At 37.3% G+C, this 15,733-nt stretch overlaps 3 protein-coding genes across 3 annotated transcripts in view; 1 reads left to right on the forward strand and 2 right to left on the reverse strand.

Moving 5' to 3' along the window:
* Positions 1-3,282: 3,282 nt before the first annotated feature.
* LOC132178147 (uncharacterized) lies at positions 3,283-6,594 on the reverse strand. Its single transcript, XM_059590600.1, has 2 exons — positions 5,005-6,594; positions 3,283-4,767 (listed from the first exon to the last, which is right to left on the reverse strand). Exons 1-2 carry the CDS (start codon positions 6,592-6,594, stop codon positions 3,283-3,285), a joined length of 3,075 nt encoding a protein of 1,024 aa, XP_059446583.1.
* Positions 6,595-8,123: 1,529 nt separating this feature from the next.
* On the forward strand, positions 8,124-10,482 carry LOC132177799 (uncharacterized protein At4g28440-like). The gene is made up of 2 exons (XM_059590258.1): positions 8,124-8,529; positions 10,171-10,482. Exons 1-2 carry the CDS (start codon positions 8,262-8,264, stop codon positions 10,359-10,361), a joined length of 459 nt encoding a protein of 152 aa, XP_059446241.1. The 5' UTR covers positions 8,124-8,261; the 3' UTR covers positions 10,362-10,482.
* A 4,418-nt stretch (positions 10,483-14,900) lies between these two features.
* Positions 14,901-15,733, reverse strand: part of LOC132178148 (RNA-dependent RNA polymerase 1-like) — a 2,259-nt gene continuing 1,426 nt past the window's right edge. Inside the window, exon 3 of the mRNA XM_059590601.1 lies at positions 14,901-14,949. Coding sequence (XP_059446584.1) covers positions 14,901-14,949 — 49 coding nt within the window. The remainder of the gene's footprint in view (positions 14,950-15,733) is intronic.

Genomic DNA, 15,733 nt, shown 5'->3' on the forward strand with positions numbered 1-15,733 from the left:
TGACATGTCAATAATTTATTGATGTATCAATTTCTGACACGTCAATAATTTATTGACGTGTTAGTAAATTTATTGACGTGTCAGTTTTGACACTTCAAGAATTAATCACGTGGCAGATAGTCACACGTCAAAAAGTCCCATTTTGTGACTCCCCTATTTTTAACATTGAACACACGTCAAGAATGCTACGTCAATAAACTTTACTGATGTATGAAGGGGCTTAACATGTCAATAAATCCCAGTCAAGAAAAATTGGTTTTTTTATAGTGGCTTATCATACAACATTATCTTAAGATAAGAATATAGTTGTTTGTATAAAATAAGCCTGGGGATAAATACATGAGAAGACAAAGTCCTCAATTGAGGCTTTATAAAAAAAAATTAATCCCGTATAACCAAATTTTTTAATACATTATACTAATTTGATGGCACATGCTCTTGTGCCAGCAAAAGTGCACTTTCCAGGCACATGGGGGCATGTGCGAAGAATAGTGCATCTTCAAGACGCATGAACATGTGCCATTAAAGTTTCAATTTTGCTGGCAAATGAGTATGTGCTAGGAAAGATTTAATGGCGAAAAAAAGATCTACTAGAATAAATTTATTGACGGGTTGCAGCCTGTTGGCATAAAGAAATGGCTAGAAAATAAACACGAGGATTATATTTCCTGACGTTTATTATGTAATTCATAGTATTTAAAAAATGCCACAAATACACCTTTTTATTTTTTATTTTTTTTGTAATGATTGTTTAAGTTTAATGGATTCCTCTATAACATTTATTTTCTTTATGTTTTATTTTTTTAATTATTATTATTATTTATATTTCTTGCTATTCTTTTCTAATAAGTTTTCGGAAAAAGATTTTTGAAATTGAATTATAGTATTAGTTATTGAAAAAGAAACATGAGAATTGGAAGAGGAATAGTTAAGTTTGCTCTCTTAAGCCTAGATAGCCCAATAATAAGCATCGACACTGAATAAAAAGTTGTTAAATAAGACACTATGGCTCCGTTTGTTTCGGTGTAAAATATTTTCCGTCGTAAAATATTTTCAGGGAAGTCATTTTAGAGGAAAACATCTTACGATTAAAACATTTTCCAGCGTTTGGCGCGCGCACGAAAAATCACAAATATTTTTTATATTCACAACATAAAAATACTAATATACAATAATTTCAAAAATAAAATATAAAAATTCCCGCCTGAGACTTGACCAGGTCTCGGCGAAGTCCCAGGAGTTGCCTAGGACTTCGCCGTGAGCTGCCTGGGACCCGACCAGGACCCTACCAAACCAACTCGGGACACGCCTCGGACTTGACTGGGACTCACCTGGAACTGCCTGGGACCCCACCCAGACCTGACTGGGAACTAACTAGGACCCGACTGAGCAGGTCCCGGTCAGGTCCCGTGCGAGTCCCAAGCAGGTCCCAGTCAGGTCAGGGCCTGGTCTCGGGCGGGTCTTGGCCAAGTCTCGGGAGGCTCCCCGGTCAAGTCCCAGGGAGGTCCCGGGCAGGGTCCCGAGTGGGTCCCAGGCAGGTCCTAGCCGGGTCTCTGTCAGGTCCTAGGCAGGTCCCGGTCAAGTCCCCACTGAGTCTCGGGTGGGTCCTGACAGGTCCCGGTCATGTCTCGGGCAGGTCCTAGGTGGGTCCTGGGCGGGTCTTAGGCGGGTCCCGTTCAGGTCCCATCGAGGTCTCGGGCAGGTTTCGGGCGGGTCCTAGTCAGCTCTCGGCGTGGTCTCGGGCGGGTCCCGGTCAAGTCTCGGGAGGCTCCCGGTCAAGTCTCAGGGAGGTCCCGGTCAGGTCCTAAGCGGGTTATGGCGAGGTCCCGAGCGGGTCCCAGTCAAGTCGCCGCTGAGTCTCAGGCGGGTCCCGATAGGTCCTGGTCTTGTCCTGGGCAGGTCCTGAGTGGATCCTGGGCAAGTCCCGGGCGCGTCACGGCGAGGTCCCGGGCAGGTCCTAGTCAAGTCCCGGGGAGGTCCTGAGCGGGTCCTAGGCGGGTCTTGGCATGGTCCGTCGATTCTAGAATGAGATGCGCAAAGTCGGAAAATGGTTTACAGTTTTAAAAACCGTAAACCATTTTCTTAAAATTAAAGAAGAATTTTCGGTCAAAGGGAAAATATTTTTCGTTGACTATTATTGTGCGTCGCAGCAAACACCCATAAATACGTAAAACATTTTCCGTAAATCATTTTACGGCAAAACAAACGTAACCTAAATATAATAGGATTACCTTTGTACAATATGTGAATTTAACATTTTAAATTGTTTTAGGGTGGCTAGCATTGTTAAATTACTAGACCAAAACTTTTCAGACTTTTTATTGTCTTTTTAATGTTGTTTAAATTATTTTTCACTATTATTATTTACATTTTTTGCTATTCATTTATAAGATATTTTCGCTAAAATAAAAAATTATTATAAAAAACTTGGCGCGGGTTTGAGGCTAGTTTCTTATTAACGGAAGAATGAGTTTTATTTCTAAATATTTTTGGAAAAATGGAATAACGACTTGAAGTCATGCACATGTAATAATCTATATAAACATTTCAACACTCTCGCAAACAAGTTAACAAGCATATCTTAAATGATTATTCACACACAGAGAAGAAAACAGACGTGTTTTTCTAGAATCTTCGATGAACACAAAGAAATATTAAATGAGATAATGGTTGTTGATCGATGCCGTACAATTGACATGGACACTCCTTAAGTTTTGAATATGTTTTCCACTCCAATTGGTAAACTGAAGAAGCTTGGCCAATCACAATCCAAACATTCTGTTCATCCCCTTGGTGCCCAAGTTTTTTAGTCAACACGTTTTCTCTATTGATCTTTGCTTTGGTCAAGAAGTGGTCATCTCAATTTCATCATTCTTTGAGTTTAAAGCTTGTCAAGCAAGGAGGAATATAGTAAAAGAAAAGGTACGATCATGGGAAGAAAAAGGTACGATCCCTCTCTTCTGTTTAGGTTTTTTTGTCAGTTTGGGGATTGGCCGGTCCACATCATCAGAACTCAGTGACTTTGCTGCTGTGACATTTCTGTTTAGTAAAAGAAATTCAGATTTAGAAAACAGGAATGACAAGTAACAACGTTGTGATTCCCTCAACTTATTTCCTAAGTTTAAGGAAGCTGCAGCATGCTCTTGTCTATATATAGGTTGCTCATGAAAATTTTTCTAAATTGTTAAATAGGCCAAAACTTTCTAACAATTTCATACTCGGGTTCACTAGCTATGCAAAATTTTTTTTTTTTTTGATAAACTGTGTTACTATTATTTCCAATTAAGCATCAAAAATAGCTTCCTCAAGAACCAGAAGGTTCTGAATACAGAGAGGAGGGTCAACAACCCACATAGCATCCATTACACTTTTAGTTGCCATTCTTGCAAGCTCATGTGCTGGCCGATTGGCCTCCCTTCCACTGTAAGCTATCTTCCAGTGTGACAATTCACACAGATGATGGTGAAGGTCTTCGAGAAGAGGGTGCCGTCTACTCCAACCTCGCGCCCCCTGCTGAACTCCTTCCACTACCAGCTGTGCATCACCCACAAACAACGTGCTATCAAAGCCCCAGGTTCGGCAGATTTGGACAGCAGTAATAGCTGCCATTGTCTCCGCATCGATAGCACTAAGATAACCCCGTCGTGTGAGACTTCTTGCCATAATCATCTTCCCTTTGTGGTCTCGCAGTAACACTCCCAGTCCAATAAGTCCTCTGTCCGTGTCCAACGAAGCGTCCCAATGTGCAATAATCCACCCATTCGGAGGAGTCATCACCTGAACTGGCCTGGCTGGTATCCCCGGCACAACTGGCGTCTCGTTGGCTTGTTGGAAATCTAATAGAGCCCCCCTTGTACGTATAAGCAGCTCTTTCGGAGAGGCAAAAGAACCTCCATGTATCACCTCATTTCTTCGTAACCATATCCGCCTTGCCAATCCAACGAACAGTCTCATTTCATCCAGATTACATACTTGGAACATTCTTTCCACAACTTGGACAAATTGAGGACCATTGAGGGAGCTTTTCTGAAATTTACGATCCCCTTCACCCCACACATCCATAGCTGATGGGCATCTCCATAGAATATGGAAGACCGTCTCAACCTCAAGGCCACATATAGGGCACCTTGGGTCGTCTATGATGTGTCGCTTGTGAAGGTTTTCTCTGGTGGGTAATATATCCTGGCAAGCCTTCCAAAGAAAATTTTGTTCCACACTTGGTACCTTTAATTTCCAGATCAGCTTCCACACGGCTCTACTGGAACTGCGTATTGAGCATTCTCCACGTCCCTCTTCCTCCTTCCTCTTTTGCAAATGGTAAGCACTTCGAACCGAAAATTCCCCCTTCACCGTACCCCTCCACACCATACAATCTTCTTGGTTTCTGCTACTAAGGGGGATGGCTAGAATCATTTTAACTTCTGCCGGAGAAAAAATCTGTTCGATGAGGTTGGTTTTCCACCATTTGGTGTCTCTATCCACAAGTTCACACACCCGAGCCGTCGGGGCAAGCACTGTCGGTTGGGATTGTATCATGTAGTCGTTCGGATTGTGAAGCCACTTGTCTTGCCATATGCGAATCTTCTCCCCATTTCCCACTCTCCATATAAGACCCTCTCGAACGATATCACACGTGCTTTGGATGCTCCGCCAAGCGAAAGAAGGCCGTTTCCCCTTTGGGGCATCAAGGATAGAACAGTTTGGGAAGTACTTTGCTTTCATAATTTTTGCAATAAAGCTGTCCGGCGACTCCCACATTCTCCACACCTGTTTTGCCAAAAGGGCCTTGTTGAAAAAATTAAAATCCCGAAACCCCATACCTCCGGACCCTTTTGAGGCCCCCATCTTGCTCCAACTCATCCAAGCAATTTTGTTTTCCTTCATCTTATGGCCCCACCAAAACTTTTGCATAAGTGAGTTTATTTCCAAACATAAGGACTTTGGAAATAAAAACACGCTCATGCTATAAGTAGGGATTGCTTGAATGACCGCCTTCAATAGGACCTCTTTTCCAGCTTGAGAGAGGAACTGAAGTTTCCAGTCTTGGAGGCGTTTCCATATCCGCTCAATAATGCTTCGAAAAGCCGCCGTTCTCGATTTCCCCACAAGTGTTGGTAACCCCAAATATTTTTCATATCGTTGAGTGGAGGGTATTCCAGCTAACTCCAAAATCTGTCGACGATCCTCCAATGGAGTATTTTTATTGAAAAAGATGGAGGTCTTATTTTCATTCATTTTTTGTCCGGATGCCCCTTCATATATCTTCAAAATCTCCGTCATGGCCTGCCATTGGGATTGAGTAGACCTGCAAAATAGTAAACTGTCATCTGCAAAAAACAGATGACTAATAAGGGGACCTCGTCGGGAGGTAGGAACACCCGACAGCCTCTTTTCATAATGGGCATTTGTCAACATGGCACTTAGCGCCTCCGCACAGATTAGGAACAGATATGGAGATATAGGGTCTCCCTGTCTTAGGCCTCTTGAAGGAATTATATTGCCCCAAGGAGAACCATTGACCAAAATTGCGTACTTTGTCGAGGTTACACACATCATTATCAATCTAATCCACCGCTCGTCAAAGCCCATACCCTTCATAGCTGCCGCCAAAAATCTCCATTCTACCCGGTCGTAAGCCTTGCTCATATCGAGCTTGACCGCCATAAAACCTTTTTTTCCCCTCATCCCAGAGTGCATTGTATGTAAAGTCTCATACGCCGCGAGAACGTTATCTGAAATTAACCTCCCGGGGACAAAAGCGCTTTGGGTAGGAGAAATAATGAAAGGTAAAACTTTCTTCAGTCTGTTTGCAAGGACCTTGGATAAAATTTTATACATCACGTTGCATAAACTAATCGGACGGAATTCCGTAACACAAGAAGGGTTGTTTGTCTTAGGAATAAGGGCCACATATGTCGAATTCAACGAAGGGGGCATCACTCCCGAATTTAAAATTTCAATAACTGTTTTACATACCTCGTCTCCTATCGTTTCCCAATTTTTTTGGAAAAATTCTGTCGTGAAACCATCCGGGCCCGGAGCTTTAAAAGAAGCCATTTGTGAAATTGTCACCCTTACTTCTTCATTTGTGAATTGCTTCAATAATTCAGCATTCATCTCCCCCGAGACTCCCACAGTTAGGTGTCGTAGACATGGTTCCATATCCTCCTCTGGCCCTGCTGTAAACAAGTCAGAGAAATAGTTAACAAAAGCCTTGGCTACCGTCTCCGACGTCTCCCAAATCTGCCCCTCCACATCCTTGATCGTATGTATTGAATTTTTCCGTCGTTTGGCATTTGCACATGCGTGATAATACTTAGTATTACGGTCCCCATTTTTTAGCCACATTTCCTTTGCCCTCTGCCTCCATCTAGTATCGTCTCTGTCCAGGAGTATTTGTAGCTCCTTATGGACCTTTTTTTCCTCTTCACTTGCTGCTGTCCCTTCCCGCCCCTGCAGCTCCAGTAGTTTTATTTTCAGCTCCGCAAGTTTTGGGTCCTGTTTGTTTCTTTGCCATTGAAGTAAAGCTCTCCTACAGCCCCTTAATTTGTCATCCAGATTGTCCCAATGGCTAGTGCTTGGGCCTGTTCGCATCCATGCATTTTTAATCACATCAGAGTATTCCGTTTAAAAAATTGCATTACCCATTTTAGTATATAGTATATAGTATATAGTATATAGTAATGTAGTATATAGCATTACCCATTTAAAAATTGCATGTGAGAATTATGTCCTTACGGGCCATAGGTTACTGAAAGTTTTTTCTAACATAGTTGCAAGGAAAATTGTTCTAACAAATATATATTCCACAATATAAATCATCAATTTAAGTTTTTGAAAACAGTTTGTATACTTCATCATTGTTTACCACAATCGTAAAATGCAAATATCACTTTTATATATCTGCATTTGCATCATGTTTTTATTAACTACATCAGCACGGTTATTACGGTTATTAAATGCTGTTACTATTCTCTTCTTTTTTTTTGTTATTAAATGCTATTATTATTCACTATCCCATGTTAGGTAATGGGTCTTTTGGACATATTTTAGTCTCTTGAGCCTTCTTTGGGTCTCTATTATAACTTATTTGAAACTATTTTAAAAATAATTTGGACCAATTTTTAGTGTTTTGGGCTTGTTTTAATTTTTTTGAAGCCCTAATATTTTTTAAAAATATATTGATTTCACATTACTTTTGTATTTTTGCACAGGTGTTACACGAGAAAGCAACCGTGGTGTGAGAGGAAGAAGATAGTGGCTCTACGCTCCAATGGCGTCACAACGTGAAGTGAATGAGAGTCTAAGATATGAGATAATGAAAGATGAGAGGCGAGAGGAAGAAGATGGTGGCTTTGGGCTCTGGCAGTGTCATGGTGAACCGGTGAAGTGAATGAGTGAACTATGAAGAAAAAAAAATCTAAAACAATGTAAACATAACTTATATCCAATCCAAAACATCGTTTTCGTAAATTTATTTTAGAGGACAAAGTTTTCCTCCAAATTAGGTTTGAGAAATTTCTTTTAATCTAATCTATAAAAGTGACATGTGTCCCTTGAACATGTGAGATGTACATATTTTTTTAATAGTATTTAAGTTTTTCTCCAAACTGTGTTGAAGGAATTTCCTTCAACCTAGTCTATAAAAATGACATGTGTCCTTTTTTTTAATAACATGTGAGATGCACTTGTTTTCTTAATAAAATTTATTTCAACTCTGTTCCTACTATTAAAAAAATATGTGCATATCACATATTCAAGGAACACATGTCACTTTTATAAATTAAGTTGGAGGAAATTCTTTCAAGGAAAACTTTGTCTTTTTAATATATCTATTATCGCATGTACATATCCTAAAAGCGTTATGACGTTATCTGTATTCACATGTGCAGATAACGAATAATTATTAATAATATATGCGAGCACTTAATATCCGCCGGCATGTGGACTCTACTACAAATGAATTAAGATTCTCTTTATTTTATTTGAACAGAAAAATATCCGTTAGTTATAGTGGAGTGGACAACTCCATCCAAATAGATTTTATTTTTTTTAGTTTTCTTTTGCAAATAAAACTTCTTTCCAGCCCAAACCATAAACCCAAACAAAAATAAAAGAATAAAAAAAAGCCCAAAAACCCGAGGTCCCCAAAATCCCAATCGCCTCAGAATAAGGTCACAACTACGCCTAGGGTTTAGCTTCAACCCCCCTTTTGGCGTTCTCAAGTGTGTAGGGGTTTTGAGCTTTTTGGACGATTAACAATGGCGCAAGCGACGACGGCGACTGCGACAGGGAATGCGATAGGGAAGAGGAAGCCGGTGTTCATCAAGGTCGACCAGTTGAAGCCCGGCACGCAAGGCCACACGCTTATTGTCAAGGTTGTAAGCTCCAAGCCCGTCAAGGTCGCCAACAACAAGCCTGGCCGATCATCCATGCTTCTCTCTCGCCCTCACCAACCTACTCGTATCGCCGAGTGCCACGTCGGCGACGAGACCGGCACCATCGTCTTCACTGCCCGCAATGAACAAGGTATACAGTACGTGTGTTGATAAATATATATTTTTTTTAGGTAAATGCTTGTGTTTAGATTCTGAGAGAATTTGTGCGAACATGGAAGAAATTGGTTTTTCGTTTCCGTGCTTTGTTTGGGAAACTGATTCTGGGTGTTTTGTCGGAGAGCAGAATAGTAGCTGATTCTGGGTTTTTGGGTGAATAGCAAAACACACTTTCCTCGAATATTAACAACCAACTCATAATACAAAACATTTTTTTAAAAAAAAATTGAACGCTTTTTATAGAACTTTTCAAACAACTTTTTGTAAGAATATTTTGAAAGAACAAGTTCTTTATTTTGGAGGAGCATGTGAGATATTATTATTATTATTATTATTATTATTTAAAAAAAAAAAAAAAAAGAAGCTATTCTCATGGAGAGGTGTGGCCGCGCAGCTACCCCTGTCCTGGTCGGGGTGGCTGCGTGGCCACCTGATTCTTCATGAGAGTGGTCACACGGTCAAGTAAAGAGCTCTACATTTGTTTGTGATTTTTCGAAATAAGGAGGAGTAATCCACAGAAAACCTTTTCTTAAATGTGAATCCCAAAAAAAAAAAAAATCGAAAAATGTTTCTCATCTTTTTGTCAAGTTAAAAACACTTTTTGAAACAGGAAACAAAAAACACTTATCCCAATATACTAACATAGTTTCTCTGGTTTTAGGTGGTGTTTCCGTTGCTGCCTTAATTTGAGAAAAGGGAATATTGTTAGTTTGGGTATTTGATTATGGATTGTTTGGGGAAGGTTACTCTGTGCTACTCTTGGGGTTTTTAATTTTTAATTTTTGTCTTAAATGTATGTAAGTAATTACTAGGTTATACATGTTTATTTATGCGAAGCTGTTCTTTGGTTGTTTTGGTGGTATTTTGGTGTCTTTGATTGCTATGATAGCTTGGAAAAAGGGAAGACATTTATGTTTTAGGTATTGGGATTTTCATTGCCTGGGACCTGGGATTGGTGCAACTCTGGGCATTTGCTGGAAATCAAAACAATGAGTTTGTGCACACTTGTGTGTGCATGCACATACGGATATCCGTGCCTGAATATTAACGTGTGGATTAATGTATGTAAACATATTATTTGTGCATTTGTAGTAAGGTTTGGTTCTGAAAAAGTGAGAAAGGTGTAGTTATTGCTAGTATTCTTTTATAAAACTGATGTACTTATAAAAAAACATTTGCTAGTGTGCTAACGTATTCTGTGTGTACAGTATTTAGTTGCACTGAAACCATGCATGTATTGGTATATGTTGATGTATGTATGTATAATGTATATGACCTTGCTTTCTCTGTTGCAATGGAGGTTGGGAGTATTTGTTCTGATTTCTTGGTTGCTGAGAAAGTGTAGGAACAGAAAGGAATTTGTGAATTTGAGTTTTTTTTGTTTTCTCTATTTGTTTGGCTTGATAATGATAAATCCTTTAATTAATTGTGCCTAGTGCAACTTCATCCATTAAATGTGAAGCTTCAGGTTTTAAATTGGTTTATTATTTCCTAAATTCATTAGTTGGATGAGTATCAAACTTCTATACACACATATAATTTTAGCAGCTAGATAAAGGTTTACAAAGTATTACTCTTCTTTATTGTATTAATTCATAGCTTTATTCATGTGCAGTTGATATCATGAATCCAGACTCCACTGTAATCCTTCGGAATGCAAAGATTGACATGTTTAAAGGTTCTATGAGGCTAGCAGTTGATAAATGGGGACGTGTTGAAGCTGCCGAACCTGCTAATTTTGAAGTTAAAGAGGATAACAATCTTTCTCTTGTCGAGTATGAACTAGTTAATGTTATTGAAGAATGATTGTATCATGTGGAAGCAATGTTTTGACATTAGGGGTTTGATTTCTGTTTGCTGGCATTGAACTATTATCTTGGTTCCGATTTCTATATGTGGTATGCAAGTCTTGCTGAAGTTGTTTTTATCCCTAATATGTCTATCATTACTGCAAGTAATTGTGAAATTGAGAATGTGATTGCATCTGGAAAAGTTGTCAACTCTCCATTGTTGTACTTGGAAAAGTAAAATATCACATTTTCAACTCAGGGCCAAAACAATCTCATATTGTCAACAATTCAATTTCAATTTTTGTTTCTTTGCTTGCTTGTAAATTTATGAGATCTTGATTGCAAAGTAATAATGTTGCAATTTTTAGCTGAGATACCAAGTTGTAGTTTCACTTAACAAAAGTGGTTTTGTGCTTTTTGTTTGGGTGTATGTGGGACTTGTGGTTCTACAACTAAAGAACTATTGGCACAATTCTTGCCCCTTCCTTTTAATATTCCCTCTCCCTTTACCTCCAGAAAAAAGAAAAAGGAAAAAGGAAAATTCCCTCAGCCTTCACTCTCGAGGGATTCTAAAAGGTAGTTATTCTCCTCTCAACAGAACATCCAATCAGGGAGACCAAATTCTGTTTCCATGTCCTTTCTTTTAGTCCAATTTCCTCAACTCTAAGACATAAATTTTAAGTGAGATTTTTGAAATATTTTTTATCTTAATTAAATAATATTTATTTCAATTTCATAATATATTTTTATTTAAATTACACTATGATTTGTTATTAACCTTTCTTTATTTGTAAGTCTTGAACAACAAAGTAGCAAAAGATATTTAAGGTATATTAAAGTTTGACCTTGTGAGGAAATTAATGTTGTTTTTATCAATAATAAAAAATTTGCTATTTTTAGGGAGTCTTTATTTCTCAATGAGCCTTTTAATACTATTTCTTAAGATATGGGTAAAGTCTACGTACTCCCTCAAACTACAACCCAATTAACAATGTCTCCACAAACTTTCAATTGAGACAATGTTCTCCAAACTACCAAAACATTGTCAATGTCTCCCTTAAGGCTAACAAAAAGATAAAAAATATCCTTATAAATTTCACAATAAGACAAAAATACCCCTGTACATTTGAAAAAAGAAGGAAAAAATTACACTTTACCCACTAAAGTTTGAGTCGATTTTCAATTTGACCTCTAATATTTCAATTTTTACAATGCATCCCAAATGTGGCCTATCCGTTAACAATTTCCGTCCAATTTAACCGAAAATTGGTCACGTGCTGGCACGTGTATTTTTTGTCTTAAATTTCCAAAATTGTCCCCATGTATTTTAACAAATTTCAAAAATGACCCCAAGTCGAACCAAAATAAAAAATTAAAAAAAACTTGGGGCCATTTGGGGGTGGGCCCCCATCTGGCCGGATTGGGGGTGGCCTGGCCACCCTCATCTGGCCGAATTGGGGGTGGCCTGGCCACCCTCATCTGGCCGAATTGGGGGTGGCCTGGCCACCCTCACTGGCTCTGGACAGAGGTGGCTTCGACCACCCCAGGCCTGGGGTGGTTGGCTTGGTCACCCCTACCACCCCAAACGGGCTGGGCCAAGGAGGTGGCTTAGCAAGGCTGGTCGGCCACCCACCATGGGGGTGGCACCCCAATTCGGCCAAATGGGGGGGTGGCCTGGCCACCCCCATGGCCAAAGTGGGGTGGTTGGCCTCCCCCCAAAATGGCCAAAGGGGTGGTTACGGCCATCCCCAATTTTTTTTTTTTTTTTTTTTTTGAGTTTTTTTTATTGTTTTAAAATAAAAAAATAAAATTGTAGGGGCAATTTAATATTTTCTATTATTTTCGTTAGAAAAAAAGGGAAATGGTTAACAGATGGGCCACATTAATTTTTTTTTTTTTTTTTTAACTTTGGTGGTGTGCATTGTAAAAATTGAAACATTGGAGAGCAAATTGAAAATCGACTCAAACTTTGGGGGATAAAGTGTACTTAACCCAATAAAAATTTTAATTTAAAAAAAAAAAAAACGACTTTTTTAAAAAAGAAAATTTTTATTTAAAAAAAATGATTTTATTTATTTTTTTTAAAAAAATGAGAAAACAAAATTTTTTAAACCAATTTTTTTTAAAACGGAAAATTTTATTTTAAAAGAAAATTATAAAACAAAAACTTTAAAAAAAAAACGAAAATTTTCAATTTTTATAAAAAAAATTAAAAAAAAAACAAAGAATTTTTTATTTTTTAAAACGAATTAAAAAAAAAAAACCGGAATTTTTTAGTTAAAAATAAAATTATAAAACAATTTTTTTCAATAAAACAAAAATTTTCAATTTTTATATAAAAAAACAAAAGTCTAATTTTTTTTTAAAAATTTTTTTTCTTATAAAAGGAATTTTTTTTATTTGGCCACCCTTGGATTTTATATATATAGTTTTAGGTTTTTTCTAGAAGTTTCAGTATTTTTTGTTTTATTTTACTAAGGGTAGTTTCGTCATTGAGGAAACATTGACAATTTTTAGTAATTTGAGGAGGACATTGTCAATTGGATTGTAGTTTGAAGGGATATGTGAACTTTCCCATTTATTTTATAAGGAGGACTTAGGTAAGGTAGCCACCTTAGATGGTTAGTCTTTGAGCTGCACCTTGTACAATGTTGGGATTAGATTATTCTCCCTTTGTACAAAATGTTCCACCAAATTGAGTTCAAATTAAATTTCTCTAATCTAAGCTATTAAACTAACGTCTATCCAAAATGTATATGAGAATGACATACTCTATGAATCACATGCATTTTAGATCATGCATATAAAAATCACATGCTCTATTAAAAGTACTTTTGTCAATTTGATTTCACCTCTTTGACGTCTAAATCTATCCTTGCCTTTCCTTTGTTCCTTTAATTTTATTTTAAATGTGATCCAAATTTATCATTGAGCTAGATAATTTATTCAAACTAGGTTTTATTTTTAGAAAAAATTCAAACTTGTTCACAAGTTACTCAATTAATTTATTCATTCCTTACATAAAGTAAATATTATCATTAGTTATTTAAAATTACTATTACGATTTTATCATTTGAAGTTAAAGAGATAAATTAATTTTTATTAGGGGAAAATACACTTTACCCTATGAACTATCCACCAATTTGCACTTTTAACCCCAATGTTTAAAAAGTGACACTTTACCCCCTCTAAAAGTATCTGACATTAACACTTGACTCCATGAAATACACTTTACCCCCTGAAGTATTTTGAGTTGACACTTTATCCCTTAAAGTAGTTAAGTTTTGGGGGTGGTAAAGTGTCAACTCAAGAGGGTAAAGTGTCAATTTAAAATACTTTAGGGAGTAAAATGTACTTCATGAGGGTCAAATGTCAATGTCAAATACTTTGGGAGAGGGAGGGGAAGGGGGGGAGTGGAGGTAAAGTGTCACTTTTTAAACATTGAGGTTAAAAGTGCAAATTGATGGATAGTTCAAGGAGTATTTTCCCCTTTTTATTATAAACTTCTAAAAATTAACTTCACCAACTTTGTATTTGTAATGACGCATAATTTTTTTTTATTATGAAATGAACTAATTATAAGATCTTATAACCATATTTAGAATAATAAACAACGAAATCTTGAGTCTATATGTATGTTTTATAGTACACACGCACACACGACAAATCTATATCAAGACCGACAATCACAAGATATCAAGCTTATTTAATAAACAAGCCTAGATTCTAATTTGAGCTTTTAGTTTGTTAATAAACAAACTGAAATTCAGTCAAATTTATAGGAGTCGAGCTCGAACTGATTACGAACAACTTGTTTCAATTACAACCCAAATTGGGATCAAGTATATTAGTTTTAGGCATGATTTAGGCCCACCATGTAACTGCATTTTAAGACCCTCATCTCACTATAAATATTAAATACCATTGCACCAACCCCCAACTTACAACACTCGCTTTTTATAGGGCTCAACTAGTAAAGAACAGATCAGTTGAAGACATCAAACAGATACTGCATACATAGCCCTCAGGAAGCTTACCACAGAAAACATTTCTGCAAGGCTAATTTGATGAGAAAAAGAAAAGGCACTAGGAATATTTTGCAATCACATAGGGACAAAATTAATCTCAATGTTGGAAAGTAAGATGTCAAGGTAAAGCTGACAAGTGTATCAATGGATTATAACTGAGGCAAACCTAAGTTTCTCATGAAGGACAATTAAGTTAATAGTAAACCCAGGCAATTCTACAAGAAAAAGGAACTGTTAAAAACATCACCAAGATTTGAGCAGATTACATCTGATAGTTAAGGACAATGTACAATGCTGCCATCAAATTCCATGGCAACTAAAACTTCCTATCAGTGCACATCTGTTTACAAATATGATTCCGCCGTCTACTATGCAAAACAGTATAAAGATCATTAAGGATATAATTATTAGACAAAAGTAGTTCAAAAAAGAAGTGTTCAAAAACTAATCTAGTAGCCATGATTAATATGCCAATGTCCACCACGAAATAGCAACAAAACTATAGAAGAAAGCAAGGAAAGATCATCTTAGTCCTTCTCCAGGTAGGATTGCCAACAATTAGAGGAGATTACAGCCCTAAACAAACAAAAGATAGAGTCAGAAATAAAACTATCAATTGAGTCGCAAAATGCTGGGCTCATTGTAACACCCAGATGGCAAGAAATGACATGTCCTCGAGTTACTTGAGACAAGGATATACTAAACTACAAGAATGGTATGATTAGAAATCATCTCCCATGGATGTTTACTATCATCATGTTTATACAAAATTTCAAGATTCTTTTTTTTCCTGTGAACATTCGATGATAATACAATACAGCAACAATTCCTGCAATGAGCTAAAGTTATGACAAAAAAGCTGCCACAGTTATCAACCTACATATCGATAAACCTAGAAATGGACTTTTTACTTTTTTGTTTTAGTCCTAAGACATTTAGAACAGGACTGCCCAGCTCAAACACACAGGCTAACTACACCGGAAACGCACAAGTACTTGACCTGGTGAGAGTTTCTCCCCTGATATTTAGCCCCAATAGCAGTAAATGGGAGAAACTATGGTACATGGGAGGACCTTCTTCTTTTTTTCCTTTTTTCAGTTCATATGTACCAAGAAGATACCTACTGCTCACTGTCATAGATGCAATAATAAAAAACTTCAACAAATAGAGAATGAAAATAGACATACATCACTGCTTCACGTGATTCACTGTTGGCAGGGTGAAAAAGATAATTAGGAGTGTGCTCAAATGTTTTACATCAAGTTCTTATGGCCTTAGGATAGAGCCAGATAAAGAGGAAAAAAAAGAAATTTTTGAGAACAGAATTATCCACTACTTCTATACTATTGGCATCATTCTC

Source organism: Corylus avellana, chromosome ca4 (assembly GCF_901000735.1).
Source record: "Corylus avellana chromosome ca4, CavTom2PMs-1.0".
Taxonomy (NCBI): domain Eukaryota; kingdom Viridiplantae; phylum Streptophyta; class Magnoliopsida; order Fagales; family Betulaceae; genus Corylus; species Corylus avellana.

Bases quoted from the DNA above. Each gene is read 5' to 3' on its own strand.
- LOC132178147 (XM_059590600.1), bottom strand. From the start codon at position 6,594: ATGCGAACAGGCCCAAGCACTAGCCATTGGGACAATCTGGATGACAAA. The intron at 4,768-5,004 runs GTCCTATTGAAG...TTGGCAAAACAG, and splicing joins TCTCTCAAGCTGGAAAAGAG to GTGTGGAGAATGTGGGAGTC.
- LOC132177799 (XM_059590258.1), top strand. From the start codon at position 8,262: ATGGCGCAAGCGACGACGGCGACTGCGACAGGGAATGCGATAGGGAAG. The intron at 8,530-10,170 runs GTATACAGTACG...ATTCATGTGCAG, and splicing joins CACTGCCCGCAATGAACAAG to TTGATATCATGAATCCAGAC.